This window comes from Periplaneta americana, chromosome 1 (genome assembly GCF_040183065.1).
Source record: "Periplaneta americana isolate PAMFEO1 chromosome 1, P.americana_PAMFEO1_priV1, whole genome shotgun sequence".
Classification (NCBI taxonomy): domain Eukaryota; kingdom Metazoa; phylum Arthropoda; class Insecta; order Blattodea; family Blattidae; genus Periplaneta; species Periplaneta americana.
Genome location: NC_091117.1, coordinates 53,209,787 through 53,230,835, shown reverse-complemented (window position 1 = coordinate 53,230,835; position 21,049 = coordinate 53,209,787). Strand labels below are relative to the sequence as shown.

The 21,049-nt window shown below is 33.6% G+C and overlaps 1 protein-coding gene across 4 annotated transcripts in view; it reads left to right on the top strand.

Annotated features, from left to right (window-relative positions):
• Positions 1-20,393, top strand: part of LOC138695545 (type-1 angiotensin II receptor-associated protein) — a 31,296-nt gene extending 10,903 nt beyond the window's left edge. Inside the window, exons 4-7 of one of the 4 annotated variants that reach the window (XM_069819812.1) lie at positions 100-211; positions 297-369; positions 3,083-3,214; positions 7,337-20,393. In XM_069819812.1, coding sequence (XP_069675913.1) covers positions 100-211; positions 297-369; positions 3,083-3,214; positions 7,337-7,464 — 445 coding nt within the window. In that variant the 3' untranslated portion in view covers positions 7,465-20,393. Of the gene's footprint in view, positions 1-99; positions 212-296; positions 370-3,082; positions 3,215-7,330 lie in introns of all 4 variants that reach the window. The other 3 variants (XM_069819813.1, XM_069819811.1, XM_069819810.1) reach the window with 3 other exon arrangements.
• The last annotated feature ends 656 nt before the right edge of the window (positions 20,394-21,049 follow it).

Here is a 21,049-nt window from a genome sequence, read left to right as displayed (position 1 = left end):
TAAGTACATGGACATGTCTCCTATTAATTTACCAAAAATTATTGTAGGGAAAAGGATTAAGGGTGTTTATGGGTTCTCCATGTTGCTGTATTGTTGCAGGGGCGTGCAGGGTCACTGGTGCCCCATGTCCTATCTATTCTATAATCTCATGTTCTTCATGATTCTGCTGTGGGCAATACATCATAAAGAGGGTGATGAACCTATGCAGATGGTAAGTAATGTTCTGCTTATTTACACAATTTGTCATAATGTTCTTAACTTACACGATGACTTACTTGATTTCTTTTCCATTTCAGGCTGTTGCTGTTAGTGCGCTCTCCATCTTCCTGGATGTGATAGTGATATCGATGTACTTTCCAGACAGCTACAGTGAGTACATTTTTGGTTTTATTTACTAAGAAAAAAGTTGACTTTAACTAGGGCCTGATTAGATTAGCTCTAATCAATTTACACCCAGTGGACTCATTGTGTCCACCTCCTTAGCATCAGATGAAAATTTCAATAAGCTGTGACCAATAGATAATGAGAAAATGAGACACTAAGATTCTAATTTTAACATTGCTAAGATAGAACATTCCCAGTCCCCTTAAGTACTTACTTACTGGCTTTTAAGGAACCCGGAGGTTCATTGCCGCCCTCACATAAGCCCGCCATTGGTCCCTATCCTGAGCAAAATTAATCCATTCTCTATCATCATATCCCACCTCCCTCAAATCCATTTTAATATCTTCCCATCTAAGTCTCGGCCTCCCTAAAGGTCTTTTTCCCTCCGGCCTCCCAACTAACACTCTATATGCATTTCTGGATTCGCCCATATGTGCTACATGCCTGCCCATCTCAAACGTCTGGATTTAATGTTCCTAATTATGTCAGATGAATACAATGCGTGCATTTCTGTGTTGTGTAACTTTCTCCATTCTCCTGCAACTTCATCCCTCGTAGCCCCAAATATTTTCCTAAGCACCTTATTCTCAAACACCCTTAATCTCTGTTCCTCTCTCAAAGTGAGAGTCCAAGTTTCACAACCATACAGAACAACCGGTAATATAACTTTTATAAATTCTAATTTTCAGATTTTTCGACAGCAGACTGGATGATAAAAGTTTCTCAACTGAATAATAACAGGCATTTCCCATATTTATTCTGTGTTTAATTTCCTCCCGAGTATCATTTATATTTGTTACTATTGCTCCCAGATATTTGAACTTCTCCACCTTTTCAAAAGATAAATGTCCAATTTTTATATTTCCATTTCGTACAATATTCTCGTCACGAGACATAATCATATACTTTATCTTTTCGGGATTTACTTCCAAACCTATCTCCTTACTTACTTCCAGTAAAATTTCCGTGTTTTCCCTAATCGTCTGTGGATTTTCTCCTAACATATTCACGTCATCCGCATAGACAAGCAGCTGATGTAACCCGTACAATTCCAAATCCTCTCTGTTATCCTGGACTTTCCTAATGGCATACTCTAGAGCAAAGTTAAAAATTAAAGGTGATATTACATCTCCTTGCTTTAGCCCACAGTGAATTGGAAACGCATCTGACAGAAACTGACCTATACGAACTCTGCTGTACGTTTCACTGAGACACATTTTAATTAATCGATCTAGTTTCTTGGAAATACCAAATTCAATAAGAATATCATATAAAACTTCTCTCTTAACCAAGTCATATGCCTTTTTCAAATCAAGTACTATAATAAAATGGACTTTCTTATGTGAAACTGGTTATTGAAGAACGCACTACAGTAGAACCTCTATTATCCATGGTGATGAAGGGTTGGAGTGAATGGTTAAGCGAAAAAAATCGGATAATATGTACCGTAAATATTTTTGTAAATTAAGTGAATAATATTTGCATTTCTTAATTTCCTCTCCGTGTTATTGTGTTTAACACGTTAGATAGTGAATCAAAAGTTAATCATTCAAGTCTGGTTATCAATGACAGGTTTTTTAGTGGCAAGGAAATTTCTTGTAATGGCCGTCAGCAGAAACATAAGGATAATGCAGGTCTCATGTTGTAGATTTACATACTTTATTGTTAATTTTTATTAAATCACGCACAGTTGTAACACCAATCTCGTGAATTTAAATACTATTATAGTCACAATCATGCCATGGTATGAAAGAAAAATTTCACAACCTCGAGCGGGAATTGAACCTGCGACTTCCTGTTCTCCGGTCAGGCGCTCTACCACTGAGCTATCGAGTTCGTCTCATGCCAAAGGCTTGGAATTATCCTTTCATACTAGCGACTCTGTTATAGAGTACTGTCCATAGCGTCTGATCTAGTCAGCACTGCTTATCGCTATGGACAGTACTCTATAACAGAGTCGCCAGTATGAAAGGATAATTCCAAGCCTTTGGCGAGAGACGAACTCGATAGCTCAGTGGTAGAGCGCCTGACCGGAGAACAGGAAGTCGCAGGTTCGATTCCCGCTCGAGGTTGTGAAATTTTTCTTTCATACCATGGCATGATTGTGACTATAATAGTATTTAAATTCATTAATATGTCACATCAACGGACGTGTATACGTCACCAAACATCGTAAGATGAAGATTACCAATCTCGTACTCTGATGCGAGATGAGCCACAGTTTCTCTTTCCCCGAACCACTCAATTATTTCCGTTTTTTTTTTTCGGTACTTAGCACAACACGTTTTCTTTTGATACTCATGGAATATATTTTATATAGAAATTCTACAGTAGGGCAACTCTAACAGCAGATCATACTATGTAAGTGTCAAGGTTTGTAATAACATACTCTAGAAAAAATACATACTGGTACTAATATAATGTATAGTAGTATTTTATACATATGAAGAAGACAGACTATATATGTGTCTGTAGCAAAAAAAAAAACAGAGAAAGATAGTTGGATAATCCAGCAATTGGTTAATAGGGTGACGGATAATCGAGGTTCTACTGTATTTACTAAATTATGAATTGTTACGAAAATTACCTGCTTCACTGAAAATTAGAAAAAATAGTTTCTTGTCATACCCGTGCTACTTTTCTGCTCCTTCCTTTAAAATTATTTAATAGATACTACGGAAGCTTTTTTTCTCTCTAGAAGGAAGTGAACGTTTCAGTGTGGGAATGGCTATCCTGAATCTCATCATCCGTCCTGTTACAACACTGGTTTTGTATCGCATCTATGTGGAAAGAGCTAGTGCAGCTGGAGCACCTCTCCCCACCATCTTCGGTGAGTTCCATAAGGATGCATGTACCCCTTCACTAACAGTACCTCCAAGTGTTTTGAGAGTAAATTAATAGGACAATAAAATTATGCTGGTAATGTATTTGGCTTGCTCTAATGTAATTTAATTTGTGTTTTATACATAAGGTGTTTCAGTAGTTACAAAGTCCTTACCATTTCTAGCTAGCATTACAGCTAATACAGCAGCTGCTGTTGCTTCTTAAGTTTCCTTCCTTCTCAGTACCCGTGTTCAGTTATTGTTAATTTATTAAATGTGCTAAGAGATATATGTAGGGACTGTGGCATTCATGATAATGGGGTATCATATGAAATTTTAAAAATTGTTCCTACTCTAAGATGCCTAAGATACCATCAGGAGAGAGCCATACAGATCTGAAAGTAGGAGCTATATGTGAAAGAATCAGACTGTTTTGAGAATCTTGCTTATGACTAGGGTTGCCAACCCTCCTGTATTTCTAAGGATCTCCAGTATTTGACTCTAATTTTTAAATCTCCCTGCTTTCATATTTTTCTTTTCTTTGAGCATTTTTCGCCATTATTTTTGCAATATGTAATAGTAATATGCATTACAAGAGCGGTATGTTGAAGTTTTTATGTTCGAGGAAAAGTTTGAAAAAGCGAAACGTAGTTGAGCTTCTTTAATTTCCGAGAATTGAAAGAAAACATACTGCTCGTGTATCGTACATTATTTTGTGCGAAGATCGTTTATTACATACCTGAAAGAGGAATTTCTAATTAGTTGCAATGAAATCTCCATCTTGGTTTCTGTTCAATGACGGCAAATTTGCAAAACAAAAATATCTATCTTCAACATTGTTGCTTTAAAATGTTTTCTGTGTTTACTATACTCCAGCAGGTTGTGATATACGACTGTCTTTCCCCCCCCCCCCCCCCAGTCTATGATGAGTCTGGAATCTTGTTGATTTTTTTCACGGCTTCCTTAATGTTACTTGCATCATGAATGCAGTAACTTTAGTGGAGTTGTAGAGTTTACTTAATTTGTGCAAATATTTAAAAACAATAATTAACAGTGCAATTTAGGTAAAATTACAGTGGTAAGTTTCCAATTTATAATTATTACCAGGGAACGGATTTATATGGACTAAAAATATATGAAATATGTAAATATATATGTAGTTATTTTTACCAAAATATGGAATTAAATATGGATTTTTACCAAAATATGGAATTAAATATGGACTTAAAATTATAAAAAAATGACTATGTACGTTAAATATTGGTACATTTTAATCAAACTAAACAAAAAATATAATGGACGTACCTTATCTTCCAATGTAGTTTCAACAAAACACAATTTTTATTGTCTGTTACCATAACAATAGGTTACAAACATTTCTTTCAAGTGCTGAAAAGTGAATCTTCTTCTATTGTCTCTGAGGATAGATTTATACTGACTAAAAGAGCGTTCGACGTCACAAGAAGTAACTGGTACATAATTCAATTTCACAATGTCTGCTGGGGATAAGTCCAAGTTAATCTTCACTGTTGATTCACCACTCATCACAGCAACAACCTTTTGTAGTTCTTCATATCCAGGGTTTTTTGAAAGTACAGTGTCCACCTTAGCTCTTACTGCATCTGCAACTTTACCTCTACCACGATTCAGTTGTTCCACAGTACTATTTATAATTTCAAAACTTTCAGATAGTGAAAGGTGCCTATTTTGGAGACTTTTGAACGTTTTTATGATGCATGAAAATGTATGCTGAATGTGAGCGAAGTCATTCTTCACACTTATGTCACAGGTAACTGTTTTCGCAGTATCAATTGAGACTGCATCTTCAGAGTCCAATGCAAGGAGAACATTGTTAATAGAGTCTATATGTTCGGCATAATATTCAACTGCTTCTAGCCATGTACCCCATCTAGTTAAAATTGGCTTTGGTGGCAATGGAATTTCAGGGTACATTTCTTTCAACACGTTAACTCTACTGGGAGCTTTGAGAAATACTTTTTTCACTGATGAAATCAACAAATCTACTTTAGGGAAATTGTCTCTGACCACTTCTGCCACACGATGAAATGCATGCGCCACACAAGTAAAATGAGTCAATTTAGGATATACAACAGATAATGCTTGTCCAGCTTTGACCATATAAGGGGCAGCATCGCTAATAAAGAATAACACATTATCGTACATAATACCCTTTGGCCACAGGATACCCATAGCTTCGTTGAACAGTTTAACTATAGTTTTGTTATTGCACTTTTCTAGAACATCACAATGTAAAAGAATTCGTTCAGAATATTGTTCACTTAACAAACCGATAACTACATTACCAACAAGTCTACCTTCTTTGTCGGGAGTCTCATCAATGGAAACCCAAATTGAACTATCTTTAATTTCATCTCTTATCTTCTGTATTGTCTCATCGTAGATGGATGGAGCATACGTCTTCCTAAGTGTTGACTCATCCGGGATTGTATGTTGAGTATATTTTTCAAGGAATTCCCTGAAGACCTTATTCTTTAGTTTGTAGAGAGGAATATCAGCAGAGATGAGAGAACGGCACAGGTCGATGTTAAACTCAGATCTTACATTCGATGTTGTTGGTTGTGTTAAAAACAATTGTCTCTGCTTGGAATTTAGTTGTTTGTTGGCCTGATGTTTACTAGTTGTAATGTGTTGTTGCACCAGGAACTTTTGTGTAGATGATACTGCACACTGACACAAATTACAAAATAATATTTTATTGTCAGTTGATAAACCATCTTCTTTAAATTCTGAAATGTAACTTGTTAGTTTTGATTTTAAATTGACTGAATGACGTACTTTTGGCATATTTACCGTCTTTATAGTATGATTTACAAAACTGAACCTATGTGTACTCTGACTGGCATTTAACTGTTGAGCTGCACAACTGAAGTCTGTTAAAAATTTTAAATTAAATTAATACAGTTTTGTAACTTACTTTCCCATTGTTGATAGGACTGCTAATTTTCAAATAACTCTGATGTTAAAGGGATTACTGAACATGTGTTTAAATCTCTATTGTTGAAATGTATTTTTAAAAGTTAATGGAATTTTGTTTTGTTTTATTGTTAAACCTAATATAATATGGACTGTTTTATATGAAATATGGAAAATATATGGAAATTAACGAAAATATGTACTAAACTCTAAAATATGGAAAAATATGGAAAATAAAAGTAGGATTTTTCAACCCTACACATTGTGAAACATAAAGATAATGCAAAATATAAATTATATTAGCTTTATAAGTAAATATGTATTTACATATAAATCCTTTCCCTGATTATTACTATATTGAACGTCTCTAAAAATAATATGTTAAAAGCTTAAAGCAGTAAAATCAATATGTCACTTAAGCGGTTAGAAGAGGGAAATTGTTATGTGTGTTAGGTTGGGAATACTGAATGTGGAATTTTAGACTTTCCGCAGATTGGTTTTGTGCGGAAACCAAGCAAATACGCACGATCTCGCACAAAAATCTTTATTCTAAACATTTGATTTTGTCATGGATGATAATTTATATGATGAATTTTGTTTTTGCAGAGGTTTATTAAAATGTGCAGTCGTTTTAGAAAGTAATGCTTGCCAGAAATGAGTTTTAGTGCTCGCCCATTTAAAATCAAACATTGTTAATGTTATAAATTGAAACAAACTTCAGTGAATTGACAAGATATTTATTTATTTTATTTATTTATTTTGCTAATAATTGTAACGTAAAATATAAATAAACAGAAAAACTTTAGCTCGCCCCTGAAAGAGTAGAGCTCGTGTTCAGGGGCAGATTCCTGAATTGAAATTAAAAAGTATATAATACAATTTGTCTTATATGTACTACGCAATAACCAATATACGCAATATGAACCTATATTCTGTAAAAATTTTCATTATATTATCTCGAATAGGCTAGTTACAGAGGAAATGGGAAATGAAGTTGGTAAATTTAACATAAGCAATATATTTCTTTCATATTCTCCTTAACATAAACTAAAACTAAAGAGATAAACAATCCAGTGATAATTCTACTATTAGCTAATACCACTATAAGCTAAATTTATTGCTGATGCCAGTAAAAATCTGTATTTCCATTATAATTAATGCTGCTGCAGGAGTAGGTGCTACACAGAGGAGCCCATATGAAGACATCGATAGTGCTGTCCACCAGAGTGTGCCCCGCACGGATATCCCCAGTCCATCTCATTATGATCCTGGAAACAAGATGCCACCTCCTTACCACAGCTGAATGAGACATCATTACTTTCCCCAATTTTTGATATTCAATGTCTTTATTTTGTATACACTGTATTAGTTATTGTGTTTTTAGTATAGAGTGGCTCAATTGAGATTGCCCCATGTCCCAACTGTTGTAAGGGTGTCCCTATTGTTGTTTAGAATAATCTAATCCTTATCATTTACCACATTATGTTTAACAGTGTTTGTCCCTTTGCATCATTGCTTTATTTTTCAATGGATTTTCGTGTGATGGAGGTAGCTGAAATTGCTAGATTGTGTGCAGAAAGATTAGTAGTTCGTTTTTATATGATAGCTTGATAACTGTATGATTAAATCTTTATGTTGTATTAATCCAGTCAGTTTTCTTCTAGGGGAAAAGTGGAAATTGAGATGGTAATTACGAAAAAAAAAATTGAATGTCAAATTAGGGAACATCATTTCGAATGGCTATGACAATGTACTACGACTTTACATCATCATTATACACTGCCTTTACGGCACACAAATCACAACATTGAAGATGACACTTTTTCTTCATTACCTTTATTAACATTGCCACTAACAATCACAAAAAAAGAAAATATTGAATAATTCATTTTGCATTGGATTCGCAGCCAGCCATCTTGCCTTCCTCAGCATGACTTGCAAAATCTTCTGGTAGGATCACTGATGACCAAATAGCAGTGTTGGCAGCATCTGAAAGACCGAAAATTCTTTCGTAAAAGGAGAATATTTTCCCTGAAACAAAATTACGAAAGTGCTTTCTTTGATTTTATAGATTATCCAAGTGATTTTTAAAAAGTTGCTGCGAAGTTCCCATCCTTTTCATCTACCAAAAGAAAAAAAAAAAAGAAAATAAATATTTACGTACCAGTAATTAGTTTTTCTAAAATTTATAGTATAAGCTAAGTACACAACAAAATTGTTGTACCTAAAATTAAAGTTAAATCAGTCGTGATTATTAAACTTTGAGAATTTTTTTATTAGAACTGTAAGAACCTGTTTTTTAGGTTATTTTGCAATGCGTTATCAACATCTTAGGTTATTTAGCGTCTGAATGAGATGAAGGTGAAATGAGTCCGGGGTCCAGCACTGATATTTACCCAGCATTTGCTCATATTGGGTTAAGGGAAAACCTCGGAAAAAACCTCAAGGTAACTTGCTCCAACCGGGAATCAAACCAGGGGCCACCAAGTTTCACGGCCAGACGCATTAACCATAACTCCACAGGTGTGGACGATAGCCTGTTAGCAAGTTTAAAAATATTACATGGTGTATGGATTTAATAAGAATTTAATTTATTCTATGCTAATTTTGTTTTAATATTATAGAAGTTGGAAGTGATATGCGTTAAAAACATTATTTTTTCTAAGTGATGGGAATGTGAAAACTAGGAAAATAAGGCCATAAGCTTTAATGGATATGAAGCTGGATTGCAGTCAGATTTACAAAGTAATTAAGTATAGAACAAGTGTTAGGAAATGGTAGTCTAATCTAGGCTTCAGTTTTACTTGTGCCACCATATTTATTAGTACAATCTATTTTTGTTTCTCCATGATACTTACAGCATAATCTACAGCTGTGTTTTTAGATTGAAATGATAAGTTGACGATAAATTGTGTAAATGAAGGGGATTTTTAAATGATCATCATCATCATTAAAATAAGCAGATTGAGAGGGATTGAATCATGAACTCAAGGACAAATTGTCTAGTTTCCAGGTAATATGATATTTATACATTCCATGCGTACTGCAGCTATTTGCTAGTCTGAAATATTTGTGTATTTGGGAGAATAGAACATTTTAAGCATTAAAAAATCATATCGTCGCATCTTCCAAATATGCATATGTTACTTTTTTCGTTTATGCTAAACATTGGTAGAGTACTAATCACACATAATTCACAAGTCGCAAATTTAAGTGTAGTCACTCTGTTTTGTCTTGAAAGGGACACTGGACAAATCTTACTTGAACTACTACGAATGTGTGTATGTATATTTGTGAACCTTTATGAATAACTCTGGTTGTTGAAGGAAATAAAAATAAAACTCAGAATCTCTTCCTGGGCTTGGGCTCAGACTCCTTATAATAGAATAAATCATACAAAATGATTACTTGTTTATAACAGTTTCTTAAAATTTGGTATATATTATTTAAATCTGTCTTTTGAAACTTCGTTTGATTGCATTTAAGTATTACTGTACTTGTGATTTTGTAGTGTAAACTAATTGAGCACTTCTTGACATTTATTTAAAAAGTTCAATTTTTTTAAAAATAAATTGCAACATGTACAATCTTTGTATTGTATATTGATACTGTTTTTTTTTTTTTCTTTTCTTCATGTCTTTTCTTTCATATGTTTCTGATTTCCTTTCTTTACCTCTCTTTTCTTTCTAGCATGAATGATCTTCAACTGAACATAATTATTGATATTCTAAAAATATTTGGAAGAACATGGTTGTAAACTGAAGATAATTGATATTTTCAATACTAAAGGCATGGTAAATGTGATCATCTTTCTTACTGTATATCAGAAAATTAGAACTGTGAATGTTGTAAGCACAAACATTTCTGAATTGTGGAAATGTTAAATACCTGCCAGCGGCATGACTAGTAATTTAGAAATAATAGTGTAGTTGTTCCTATCATTTTGTCTCTCAGTATGTAACTGGCTATGTATGAATTAATCAAAAAAGGGTTTGAATTTGTGAGATTGTGTGTTTTGTCCACGGTTAGAATAAGATAAAAGCTTCAGATGGATACATCGCGTTGAGAAATATGTAAAAGTTTTACATGATGTAAGTTTTCATGGTAAATATTAGCAATTGTTTTGTGTAATGATATAAAATGTTTAACTTATGGTTTTATTGTTATCATCTTTGTATAGAAATGGCTATATAGGGAGAGTAAATTTACTTCAGGTCTAGGAATATAAAAACGTCTTTTTCTGTAATATTTTATATATGTATTTGAAAGAAATTATTTCAGTTTATAGAATTTTGAAGATTATTTTACTTATAACCAGATTTACCCATTTTACTGACTGGACCTATAGAACTTAGTTATAATGTTACAAAAATATTGAAATTGATATAAGTTTATTATGTCTTATGCTCCAATACTAAGAAAATACATACCATTTTGTACTGTGTGATTATTTCTTCATGGACTTTCACTTTACTTGCGTAGCCTGCTAGGAAGAGACCATGTAGAAATATTCCTACTGTAATTACTGATTTACTTGTGTTCGGGTGATTTTCAGAAATTTAATATAAATGAGAGTCACAAATTTGAAATTGCTAAGAATATGCAATGCATTGGGAGTAATGACTGACTAAAGAGATAGTAAGAGACAAGAAAGGAGTGCATGAGTGAATAAATTAGAGCGCTTGTGTGTATGTGTGTGAGTGTGATTTGTATACTCGGTTTTCTTTTGTATGTCTTAAGAGCTGTAAATGTGACTTGTGTTGAAAGCATGGTAATTTTAGTAACTATAAAACCTGCAATGCAAGATTGGCACATTCTGATGCCAAATTGGTTTATTTTCTTTCATTGACAGCCTACATTATTTTTGCCTTGTACAACTATGACTGAATAACCTTCAGGACCCATTGTGATATGATTCTTGCTATGTGACACGAAGGGTTACAGTTATATTTTTCAACTATAAATGCAATTTATACCGTGTTAATCACTTTATGCCTACCAAAAAAACTTTTATGAACTTGTATATTTTGAATCAAGATACCAAAAAGGTGGAATTTTTTACAGCATTTTTTCATGTTCATCCTTAACCATCATTAATTAATCATTAGGCCTATTGTATTTTTTAATTTTCTTTTTTCAACATTTTAGTAATTGATTTCATACAATCTTCGCAAAATATGCTACTTCCATGTTCTTAGCCTTTTGATTCTATTTGTGAATTTACTTTTATCTTGTTGTCTTCATTGTAATGAAGAATATATTCGCTGAAATTAGTTGTTTAATGAAGTTCGGGATTGGAGGGGTAGATAATGAAACTGTTATATAGCACATATAAATTGAAATGTATATATACTGTCTAAGTATTTTCATATTGAAAGCATGTGATGGTTAGTGTTTCTTTTTGGATGTTTCTGCCCAGAGGTTAAGTAAATAACTCAAGACGTGTAAACTACTTTTGTTTTTATCTCCACTTCAGTAAAATTCTAAATATATCTGATAGGTTATGTTGTTTAGTCAACTGCCCGAAGACAGGTCTGAACCCCACAAGTGATACCAAGAAGGCACCACTTATGAGGCAACTAGGCCAGGAGATAATGGGGTAGGGTGACCAGTTCCTTTCCCCCTCCATTGCATACATTGCCCACTTGCTACATATTACACTAGTCAGACTTCAGATGCATACAAATAATTGTTCTTCCTCTGGCACATATCGTCAAGTGAGATGTACTTTAGATTTTAATTTTATTACTAGACAAAAAATAAATAAGAAGAAAAGTCTTACAGACTCTTAAACATAGGCTTTTAACTTGAGAATATAACGTGTGAATATTGCAAGTTACGGGATAGCAGAGAATCGTTAACAGGCACTATAGTTTTACAATCTATTTTTTTTTTTTTTTTTTTTTTTTACTAGTGTTGCAAGGCCTTCCTTTAATGAAAATTGCCTTGAATTGATTCAGAATTTATCTTAGTCACTTGAAGATAAAAGTTTGTCGAGTTTTCAAAACTTAATCTTAATTTTAGTGTTATTATTATTATTATTATTATTATTATTATTATTATTATTATTAATAAACACAGTTGCAAAAGACTATACTATGACCATTTCTGTAGAAAAGTCAAAAGTTATAACTTTTAAAGGTAAATATCCAGTAAGAAGTAAAATCTGTATTGAAAACAGATTTCTAGAACAAGTGAACACATTTAATCATTTAGGGTACTGTCTTTCATATGAAAAAGAAAAGGATATCGATTCTGAAATAACTGATTTTGTAAAAATTATCGGCATTATCAGTTCAGTTTTCAAATCTAATTTAGTACAGAAACATAAGAGATTAAAGATGTACAACATTTTAGCACGACCTACTTTAGCCTATGTATCAGAAGCCTGGACTTTGACAAAAAAAGATGTTCAACGATACACGATGGCACGATACACACTTTGGAATAGAAAACGAAATACAGAAATTTTGGAAGAATTGAATGTCCAACCTATGTTAAATTTTCTTAAAATCTACAGAGTTAATAAATTGGAAACAGCTTGTCGAGAGAATGCCAACAGAAAGATGGCCAAAGGCAGTGCTACATTACTGCCCTTCTGGACAACGATCTGTTAGAATACCATTAAAAAGATGGCATGAGACCACAATAGGCCAGTAGGTCTAGTGCTTGAATTGGATTATTATTATTATTATTATTATTATTATTATTATTATTATTATTACTACTACTGCTGGTACTGGTACCATTATCCATTTTGTTATTCTTTAACCTTTGGCAGTTTTAAATATCTAGAAAGATATAACTAATAGTTTTTATGCTTGTTCTGCTACTTATAAAATTAATATCATGTGCCTTGACTGCCTGTGCTACCCAGTCAATTCTGATACATTTACAATAGGCTGAAATTTTATGGTGGATGCTAGGTCAAGTTGACATTTAACATTCCTACCAAGTGTTCACAAGCTAGCAAACTTAAACGAAAGACCTAATTTAATATTATCTTTTAGTCGATTTTAATTTTGTTAATAGTAAAGCTTGAAATACATAATAGTTCTAATCGAGCAGGTAAATGGTAATTTCAGAGTTGCGAACTTACGTAAAACCGTCCCAAATACAGTGAAATTCCCATTTAAAATTATATTTTGTTTTGTGGTTTTATTTTATATCATTATATTGCATGTTTAATATTTCAAGATTTGAATTTTATGTGGAAGATTTTATTTTAAGTGTTAAATCTTTTCTTATTTCGTTTCCAGTAGTTAATTGGGCATGCACATACAATGTTTGCATGCAACACTAATTACTATTATGATTATTATAACAATTTACTTTTCTATCTTATAAGTTTGTTTCTGTGCTATGGTCGAAATCGTTTTTTCTTTTTATTCTGACATTGGTCCATACAGTTGGGTAATTACATTAATATTACAGTGAGGTTAGTTTGGGATGCTTGGGTTTTCGTCTGGAGGTGGTGCGGCTATCAATGTGTTGGTTACGGTGAGGAACACTCACACGTCTCCAGCACTTTTAGGCCTACAATCCTACTGTTACAATGCATAAAAGTTACAATACTTACCAAGCTCACATTCGTTGCTCAAAATGTCCTCCATTTACTGCAACACACATTTGACATCTTTTTATGAAATTTGCAGTCACTCTCGCAAGTTTTTCAATCTTTCACCAATCTCGTCTAATTTCTCTTCAGACAGAACACGGCGTTCTCTTTTTGGTTTTTCATTGTTTATCAAACCTGTCTGCATAAACTTCTTATTGCACTGGCAGCTGGAACAGGTCTCTCTGGAAACTTTTCCCGAAATTTACATCTTGTCGCTGCACAAGATTTGCGTTTCTGTATGTATGTATTGTATAGATAAGTACGTTCACTAATAAGTCATTGCAACAGTAGCCTACATGGAGCACTTTAAACGTAACTTAAATTTTAAATTATATCAAATAGATCAGTATTTTTTTTTCAGTCATTCACTTATCATTTATCAATGATAGAAAAGGATTCTGTTACATCGAAAGTACAATTGTTAAAAATCACGAATATTTTCGACTTGCATGGAAGTCATCTTCAGGTGATATTTTGACAAACAATATTTGAAAACTAGGTGAATATTTAAATACATTTATGCTCGACCATGCCGAAATGTAGTAATTATACACCTGGTAGCAGTCCTTTAATGCATGTCATTAAAGTACACCTACTCATTAAAGTTCAGGTGTTTTCAGCCAATGACAACTCAGCTTACAGGTGTTCAGCCAATAATGAGTCAGCTTTGTACCGTTATAAAACCGCAAGTATCAATTATTCTCGGATATGCAATCGAAAGAGAATTAGCGAAAAGTCACAGAGGCTGGAAATCCAATACTGTCGCAGAAGGTTATATTCTGTTACTGTAATAATTAACGTTAATTGTAAATAATATTCAAATAAATTCAATTTGTCATCTCGTTTTTCAATGTCGAATTCAATAATCAAAGTTATACCAAGTTTAACGGGATTACACAAGGTCAATGACATTGTTTCTCGGAAAAAATCAATACTTTCGCGTCTGCGCACATCTCACAATTCACGACCTAGAACAAGGTCGCTTCCGATCTTGCCAGATACAAATAAAATGTGTAAGTTACATCTGAATAATTTCAAGTTAGAAATATGGTCGAGCATAAAAAGTCGTATGAAACTCGCCTATAATGGTAATTAAGAAGCTCGTATAAAAATTATGAAACTCGCGCTCGTTTCATAAACATCCATACTCGCGTCTTAATTACTATCATTATAGGCTCGTTGCATAATGTACTATTAAAACACTTGTAACTGATCTGACCATGTGTGCTTTACATGAATTGGTGAAATAACATACAGAGTGGAAAATCTTCCATTAATCATAATTGTGATACAATAGTTAAGGCACATGCAGTATGCTAAGAATATAGAATTAAAATCGTTTAAAATGTTCTTAAAATTGTTGACTTAAGTTGTTCAGTGTAATGTTAAAAGACTATATGAAGTAAATGAAGAATTCTCAGTCTATTCGCCGTGGTGAGAGGTGTTTTGTCTGAAAAAATTAATCAAAAGGTTATAAATTTGAAAAAGTTAAATGATTAAAGCCTTGAAAGGCTTTAAGATTAATACTCACAAAAGATGTACATTGAGAGTTTCCGGACAGTGTGGCCTTCTCATGCCGGCGTTACCTAGTTTTCAAATATTGTTTGTCAAAATCTCACCTGAAGATTACTTCCATGCAAGTCGAAAATATTCGTGATTTTTAACAATTGTACTTTCGATGTAACAGAATCCTTTTCTGTCATTGATAAATGATAAGTGAATGACTGAAAAAAATAAAATACTGATCTATTTGATACAATTTCATAAAACTTCTCTGACATTCAACATGACCTTTAAATTTTTAAGATTACAACTTTTACCACCAACTTACTTAACACAACACAGCTAAAGCGAAACTGCAGTGTCACTCATTGCTTGTGCTCGAGAATGCAGACACACTATTCCCGGTGATCATGCCATCTCTTGGTGGCAAACAGCTCCTGCAAAATCCGAGTGTCCCCAACTAACCTCACAGTATAATAGATATTATTGTGTACAATAACATACAACAACTGAAGAGTTTTAAGCCACACGGGACTATATCACAGTATCACAAAAATTAAGTTTATCTTAATCCATCTTGTGGTAAGCATGAATGACTTTTTCCTTAACTGCTGAAGGCTGCAATTGTGAGATGAAGTTTGACAACATATGGATTTAACTGTTCGCAGTTGAACTTACACCTTGAATATCTCCGAAACTGTTTCATGTGGATTAGTCATATCTGGTTTGAAACCCTTCAAATAGAACTTTTTAATTCTATAATTTTTAACAACGTATTGTAGTGTACTTTCTCCTGGCTTGATATCTGAATCTTTAGATGAGGATTTCATTGTACCACAGTCTTGTTACAGGGATTATATTGTATATGTATCTTTAATGTATATAGTTTTAATCATATATGTATATATTTGTGTTACACTATGTTATATTTGTCTCCATCAGGGGTGACTTATGACAAACATTTTTAAACAGATTTTTCTCTTCGATTTTCTTGTGGTGTAATGTGGGTGAATTGAATGGTTTAATTAGAGAGTTGGCCAGTTCACGATAGAAGAACATTGACCCTCATTAAGGCATTAATACTTTGATGAGTTCGTCGTCATCATCATTTGTCTTCCTATTATTCTTCCTATTTTTCGACAGTTCAGAATTTTTATACGTAATCTTTAGTTATTAATTCGGTAAGTTGTATCCATTGACATTTATAATTTCGTTGGAAATTTGTTCCTGAACAATTTCGTTTTGCAGATGTTCTGAAAAATGTAATCTTTGTTGTGTTTTGTCCTGAAAAATCTTCTTTCTGCTATGTCCAAATTTTCTTCCATATGTAGTGTTGTAATTGCCAATAGAGACCACTTTAATAGAATGGATCTCACTGAACCAATCATAACACTTTTAGCTAATGCTCTTCCTAATACTGTATTTACTTGTGTAATTGCCTCCCTCGCGTATCCCTCCCCTCTAAATTTTTAAGGGATATTTTCAGAATTTTATTTTTGTAGCATAATCTCCTCCTCTTAAATCACACCCTTTGACCAATCAGTGAGGATCGAAAGGTTTACACAAATACACTTGGAAAACCCAAGGTCAAAATTCACCCCCTCCCATCAACTGGTTCTCGTGTCGTGCACTTTGAGAGAGAGAAAAAAACAAGTAGCAGGTAGCATCCGTCATTTGCCAGTTCTCTCTTTTCACACATGGTGTTAGTGTTGCAATGAAAGTATAATACTTACATGGCACAATTAAACCAATATTATTTCGTACTTAAGTTTTCTGCTGTTATATATCACTACTTCACTCCCGATATTTTTTGTAATCGCGTAATTCCCCCCCCCCCCTCAAATTTTCGGTTACGACTTTTAGAAGGAAAAGGGAGGAAATTACGCGAGTAAATACGGTAATTCTTCTATAAAAGAAACTGTGGTATCTGGGGGACACTTTCGGCTTTCCCCTTCAAAATTTTCTAGAGCTCCTCAGTGGAGCACGTAAGCTGGAGTGAGACAAGTGACCAACTGGCTTGGAGCTCACATACTCAGCCCCGAGCGCTCTTTGCAAGGATGCTTTTGCATTTCTTTTAAAATTTTTCTCCCATTTTCCCCTCTCTTTCAATTCAATGGGGGAGCAGATGGGTCACCCACGTTTCCAGGGAAAGGATCTCAAAACAACCCATGTAACCTACAAGCATTTTGTGCTCGAATATTGACTTCCTTATTACAGTATAACAAAACTAATTGTAATCGAAAATATTTCTAGAAATTTCTTCCAATTTGTGAGCAAAATACCGAACTGAAGTAGGCGAAATAAAGGCATCTAGGAACAGAGAATAAATTAGTGTATCACAGGTTACTTATAATTAGAAATTGGAAAATGTCTACAGTGCCGGGTCATTCTGTAAGATTGGAATAAATTATATAGACAGATATAGAAATTATAGGAAAGATGTACTACTGAGAAAGAAATTGAGTTCCAGGTGTAATAGAGAATGTAAGCATTAGTATTTTCAGTACTAACAAGTGAACTGTTAATGAGCTCAAGTCGAAACCTCCCTCAGAAAAAAAAAAAGCTGGCCATACTAACTATGAAGTTGTGAAGTTATAGCTTGAATAAAATATTATCCTGATATAGTATTCCCTGGCCTTAAATAGATAGTGATCATTAGATGTCGGATTTTTAGGCCATTAAATATTAACTTTTAGACACATACATCAGGTTCTAAACTGTAAAAATTGGCACTAAAATACAATTTGATACCAAAAATACAATTTCAGGCAGCTACAATTACGCTTTTGTGCACCTAAAATATATTTCTAACCACTCAAACTACAACAACTGTAAAAATGCTATTAATTAGTGAGTATTAAACATTACGGTACAAGCAACAAAAAACCGTAAAAAATTGTGGTTAGAAACTTATTTTTGTTGTGTCTTAAATTATGAAATTTTTAATGAATTCATCGACCTCATTGCTCTATGGCTACTAATATCACGTGTGTTAAATATTACAATTAAATTAATTTACTAATGAATTTACAATTAACACATTTTTCATAATTGGCATTGTAATGCATAATAATATTTTTCTGTAAATTTTCCATTGTGAAACTTAAGTCATTTCTCAGACAGAACCATTTTATAAGTGGAAAAACATCTTTCCAATGATACCGAAGTAATGGGTGCATATTTAAATCTAGCAACATTTGCTATGCTGATTTCTTTGGGGAGAAGTACATTCTTCTCATTCATACCGCCTGGTAAAGTGCTGAACAAAACCAGACGCTTTCTAGGAACTTCATTGCCACAACCAAAGTATTACAAGGTCTTTGAACCAAATCCACCCCATGATATTCAAAACTTTTTCTTTCATTGCTACACGAAAAAAAAATTAAAAACACTTAAACAAAATAGAAGTAGACATTTTTAGGATATAGAGCTAGGTCACAATGGACGAAGTAGGCATTTCAGGCATTATACAACCCCCTCCAAACGTTCATATTTTATATTTAACAAATTTTAGTTTAGAAAGAAATAGCCATGCAGTCTAAAATCTGAGGTCTAATGCTCATGTAGCTGGCAAAGCACAAGGTCATCCCGCATGTCACGTGGCGACGTACGACAATCACAAGGAATAACAACTTGACTAATGTGTCTTAGTACGTGCCATTGCTCCTTAAAGCAACATTGAAAGTAAGTTTTCATATCTTTACAGTTAGTATGGGCAGCTATTTTTTTTCTCCTGTGGAGAAATGTGCCCGCAGTGTGAGGGAAAATTTCGACACAAGCTTATTAATAGTTCCATTGTGACATCACAGTTGAGCTAATGATGGAGAACTCAGAATTGAACTATACCGTGCGTTTTTTTTTAAAGCAAAACGTAAAGTGCTGGAGCAAGACCGTTCTTTTATTACTTTTGCTTCACCGTTGCTGCAGCAACCGTACAGCAAATCAAAAAATCGCTTTATGAGTTTGCTGCATGATCCATCATGGTGGAATGCATGTTTTGGTCTTTTGCAACGTTTATTATTGTTAAAATCATTTAGTAATAATAATAATAATAATTCTATGTCATTGTCATGGAAGTCGAAACTATTTAACACGTTCGGTTCTTTTAAGATTAAATTTATTACTGCAGTAATAGATGTCAATATTAATTGTCCACCATTTTGCAGTCAGCTGACCTAATTGCGTTTTTTTTCGACCCTCATTTTGCTGCAGCAAAGGCATGAAGCACTTAAAAAAAACGCACATACACAGACACCTTACATTAAGAATGACTTAAACGAATTTTATGTCTTCTTACATATCAGCATAATCGTATATTTGTAAAAATAATATGAACTGTAGAATTGGGAATTTTGTGATTTAGAAAAGTAATTTTTCACCAGCAAATATTTTTGTACTCTTGCAGTTCATACAGCTCAAAGCAGACACTTGTTTTGCTTGCCATGCAGTCACCCCATGGATTTACCTTGCCATTGTATGTAGAGTAGGAAGTGATAACTTCGAATTGTTGGTTAGATTAGAGTAGCTCTGAAGTCGTTTATCACCAGGCTAGTAATCTGGTGGCATTAAGTCCTGAGAAAATGTCTCTTTACTGATCAGATTAATGTATTTCAAACTGATGTTTTGTCGAGTTTTACTGAGTGTATGTATGAAAACATCATAATACAGCATAACAATTCATGTTGTTCATGTAAACAGTTAGTACGTAAGACTCAAATATTTTGTTAAAACTTATTATTAGTATTTTAATAATTTTTGTCAATACTTCTGCCATTTGTAACTGACTATTTAGCTAGTAACATAGTTTCTTTTTGATACTGTATTGTTTACAATGTGTGATGATTGATGATTCACATTATGTTGAAAATATTATTTTGATTATTTCTTGCACAGTTTCTGTTAGGTTTATTTTATTATTATTATCGTACTTGGAGGCTGTAATGTTGATATTATTGTAATTAATTGCATCACATATTGTGAACAATGATAAGAGGAGCTACAACTCTTCGTTTTACAGAACATGAATGTAGAGAATGAGTTTCAGGTCGTATGTAACATGCACCTAATAAAGCATCTTACAATAAAAGCTTAAAACATAGCCTACAGTTAAATTATCATTGTGTATTATTTTACCCAAGTCTATTTTGGGACATTTAATATTTTTATAGGGCTTTCTAATGCACTCATTTCACACTGTATTGTCTGGTGACTGCTCTGAGGTTATTTTGTTTTTGTTGGTTTGCAGGGGCGGCTTTCGAAGGGGGGCTGCGGAGCTGCAGCACCCCCAGACATTTGTGGCTCTTGTCTCGTTTTATGTTGTGAGATACATTTATTATACAGTCTCTATTTAGCGGCTCGAATTTTTTTTATAAAATTTCGCTCTCATTGACATGCAAGCAATCGTTAGTGAAGTCACTTCCTCCCCTGGTGCTGCCAGAGCGAAACCAGAGACAAGGACTATAGGGTGAAGCCACTTCCTCCCCAAGAGTTGCCAGTCTCGTCTCGGATGCTTTGCGCGTTAGTTTTACCCCTCTCTCTGCTGCCCCTTGCCGCGAATCCAGAGTTTCCAGGCGCTGCAAAATTCGCAGCAGTTTGTCAGTAGCGCGCAGTTTTAAATACATTTTCTTTAATGTTGTGAGTATAACAAGTGCAACAATGTTTAATTCTGTACAATATTTACAGTCTATTCAGTTCAGTACCTTAACAATTCAGGAGAAATGTGAAATTAAGTGCTCATCGGTTGAATCTCATAATGGAAAGAGCTGCT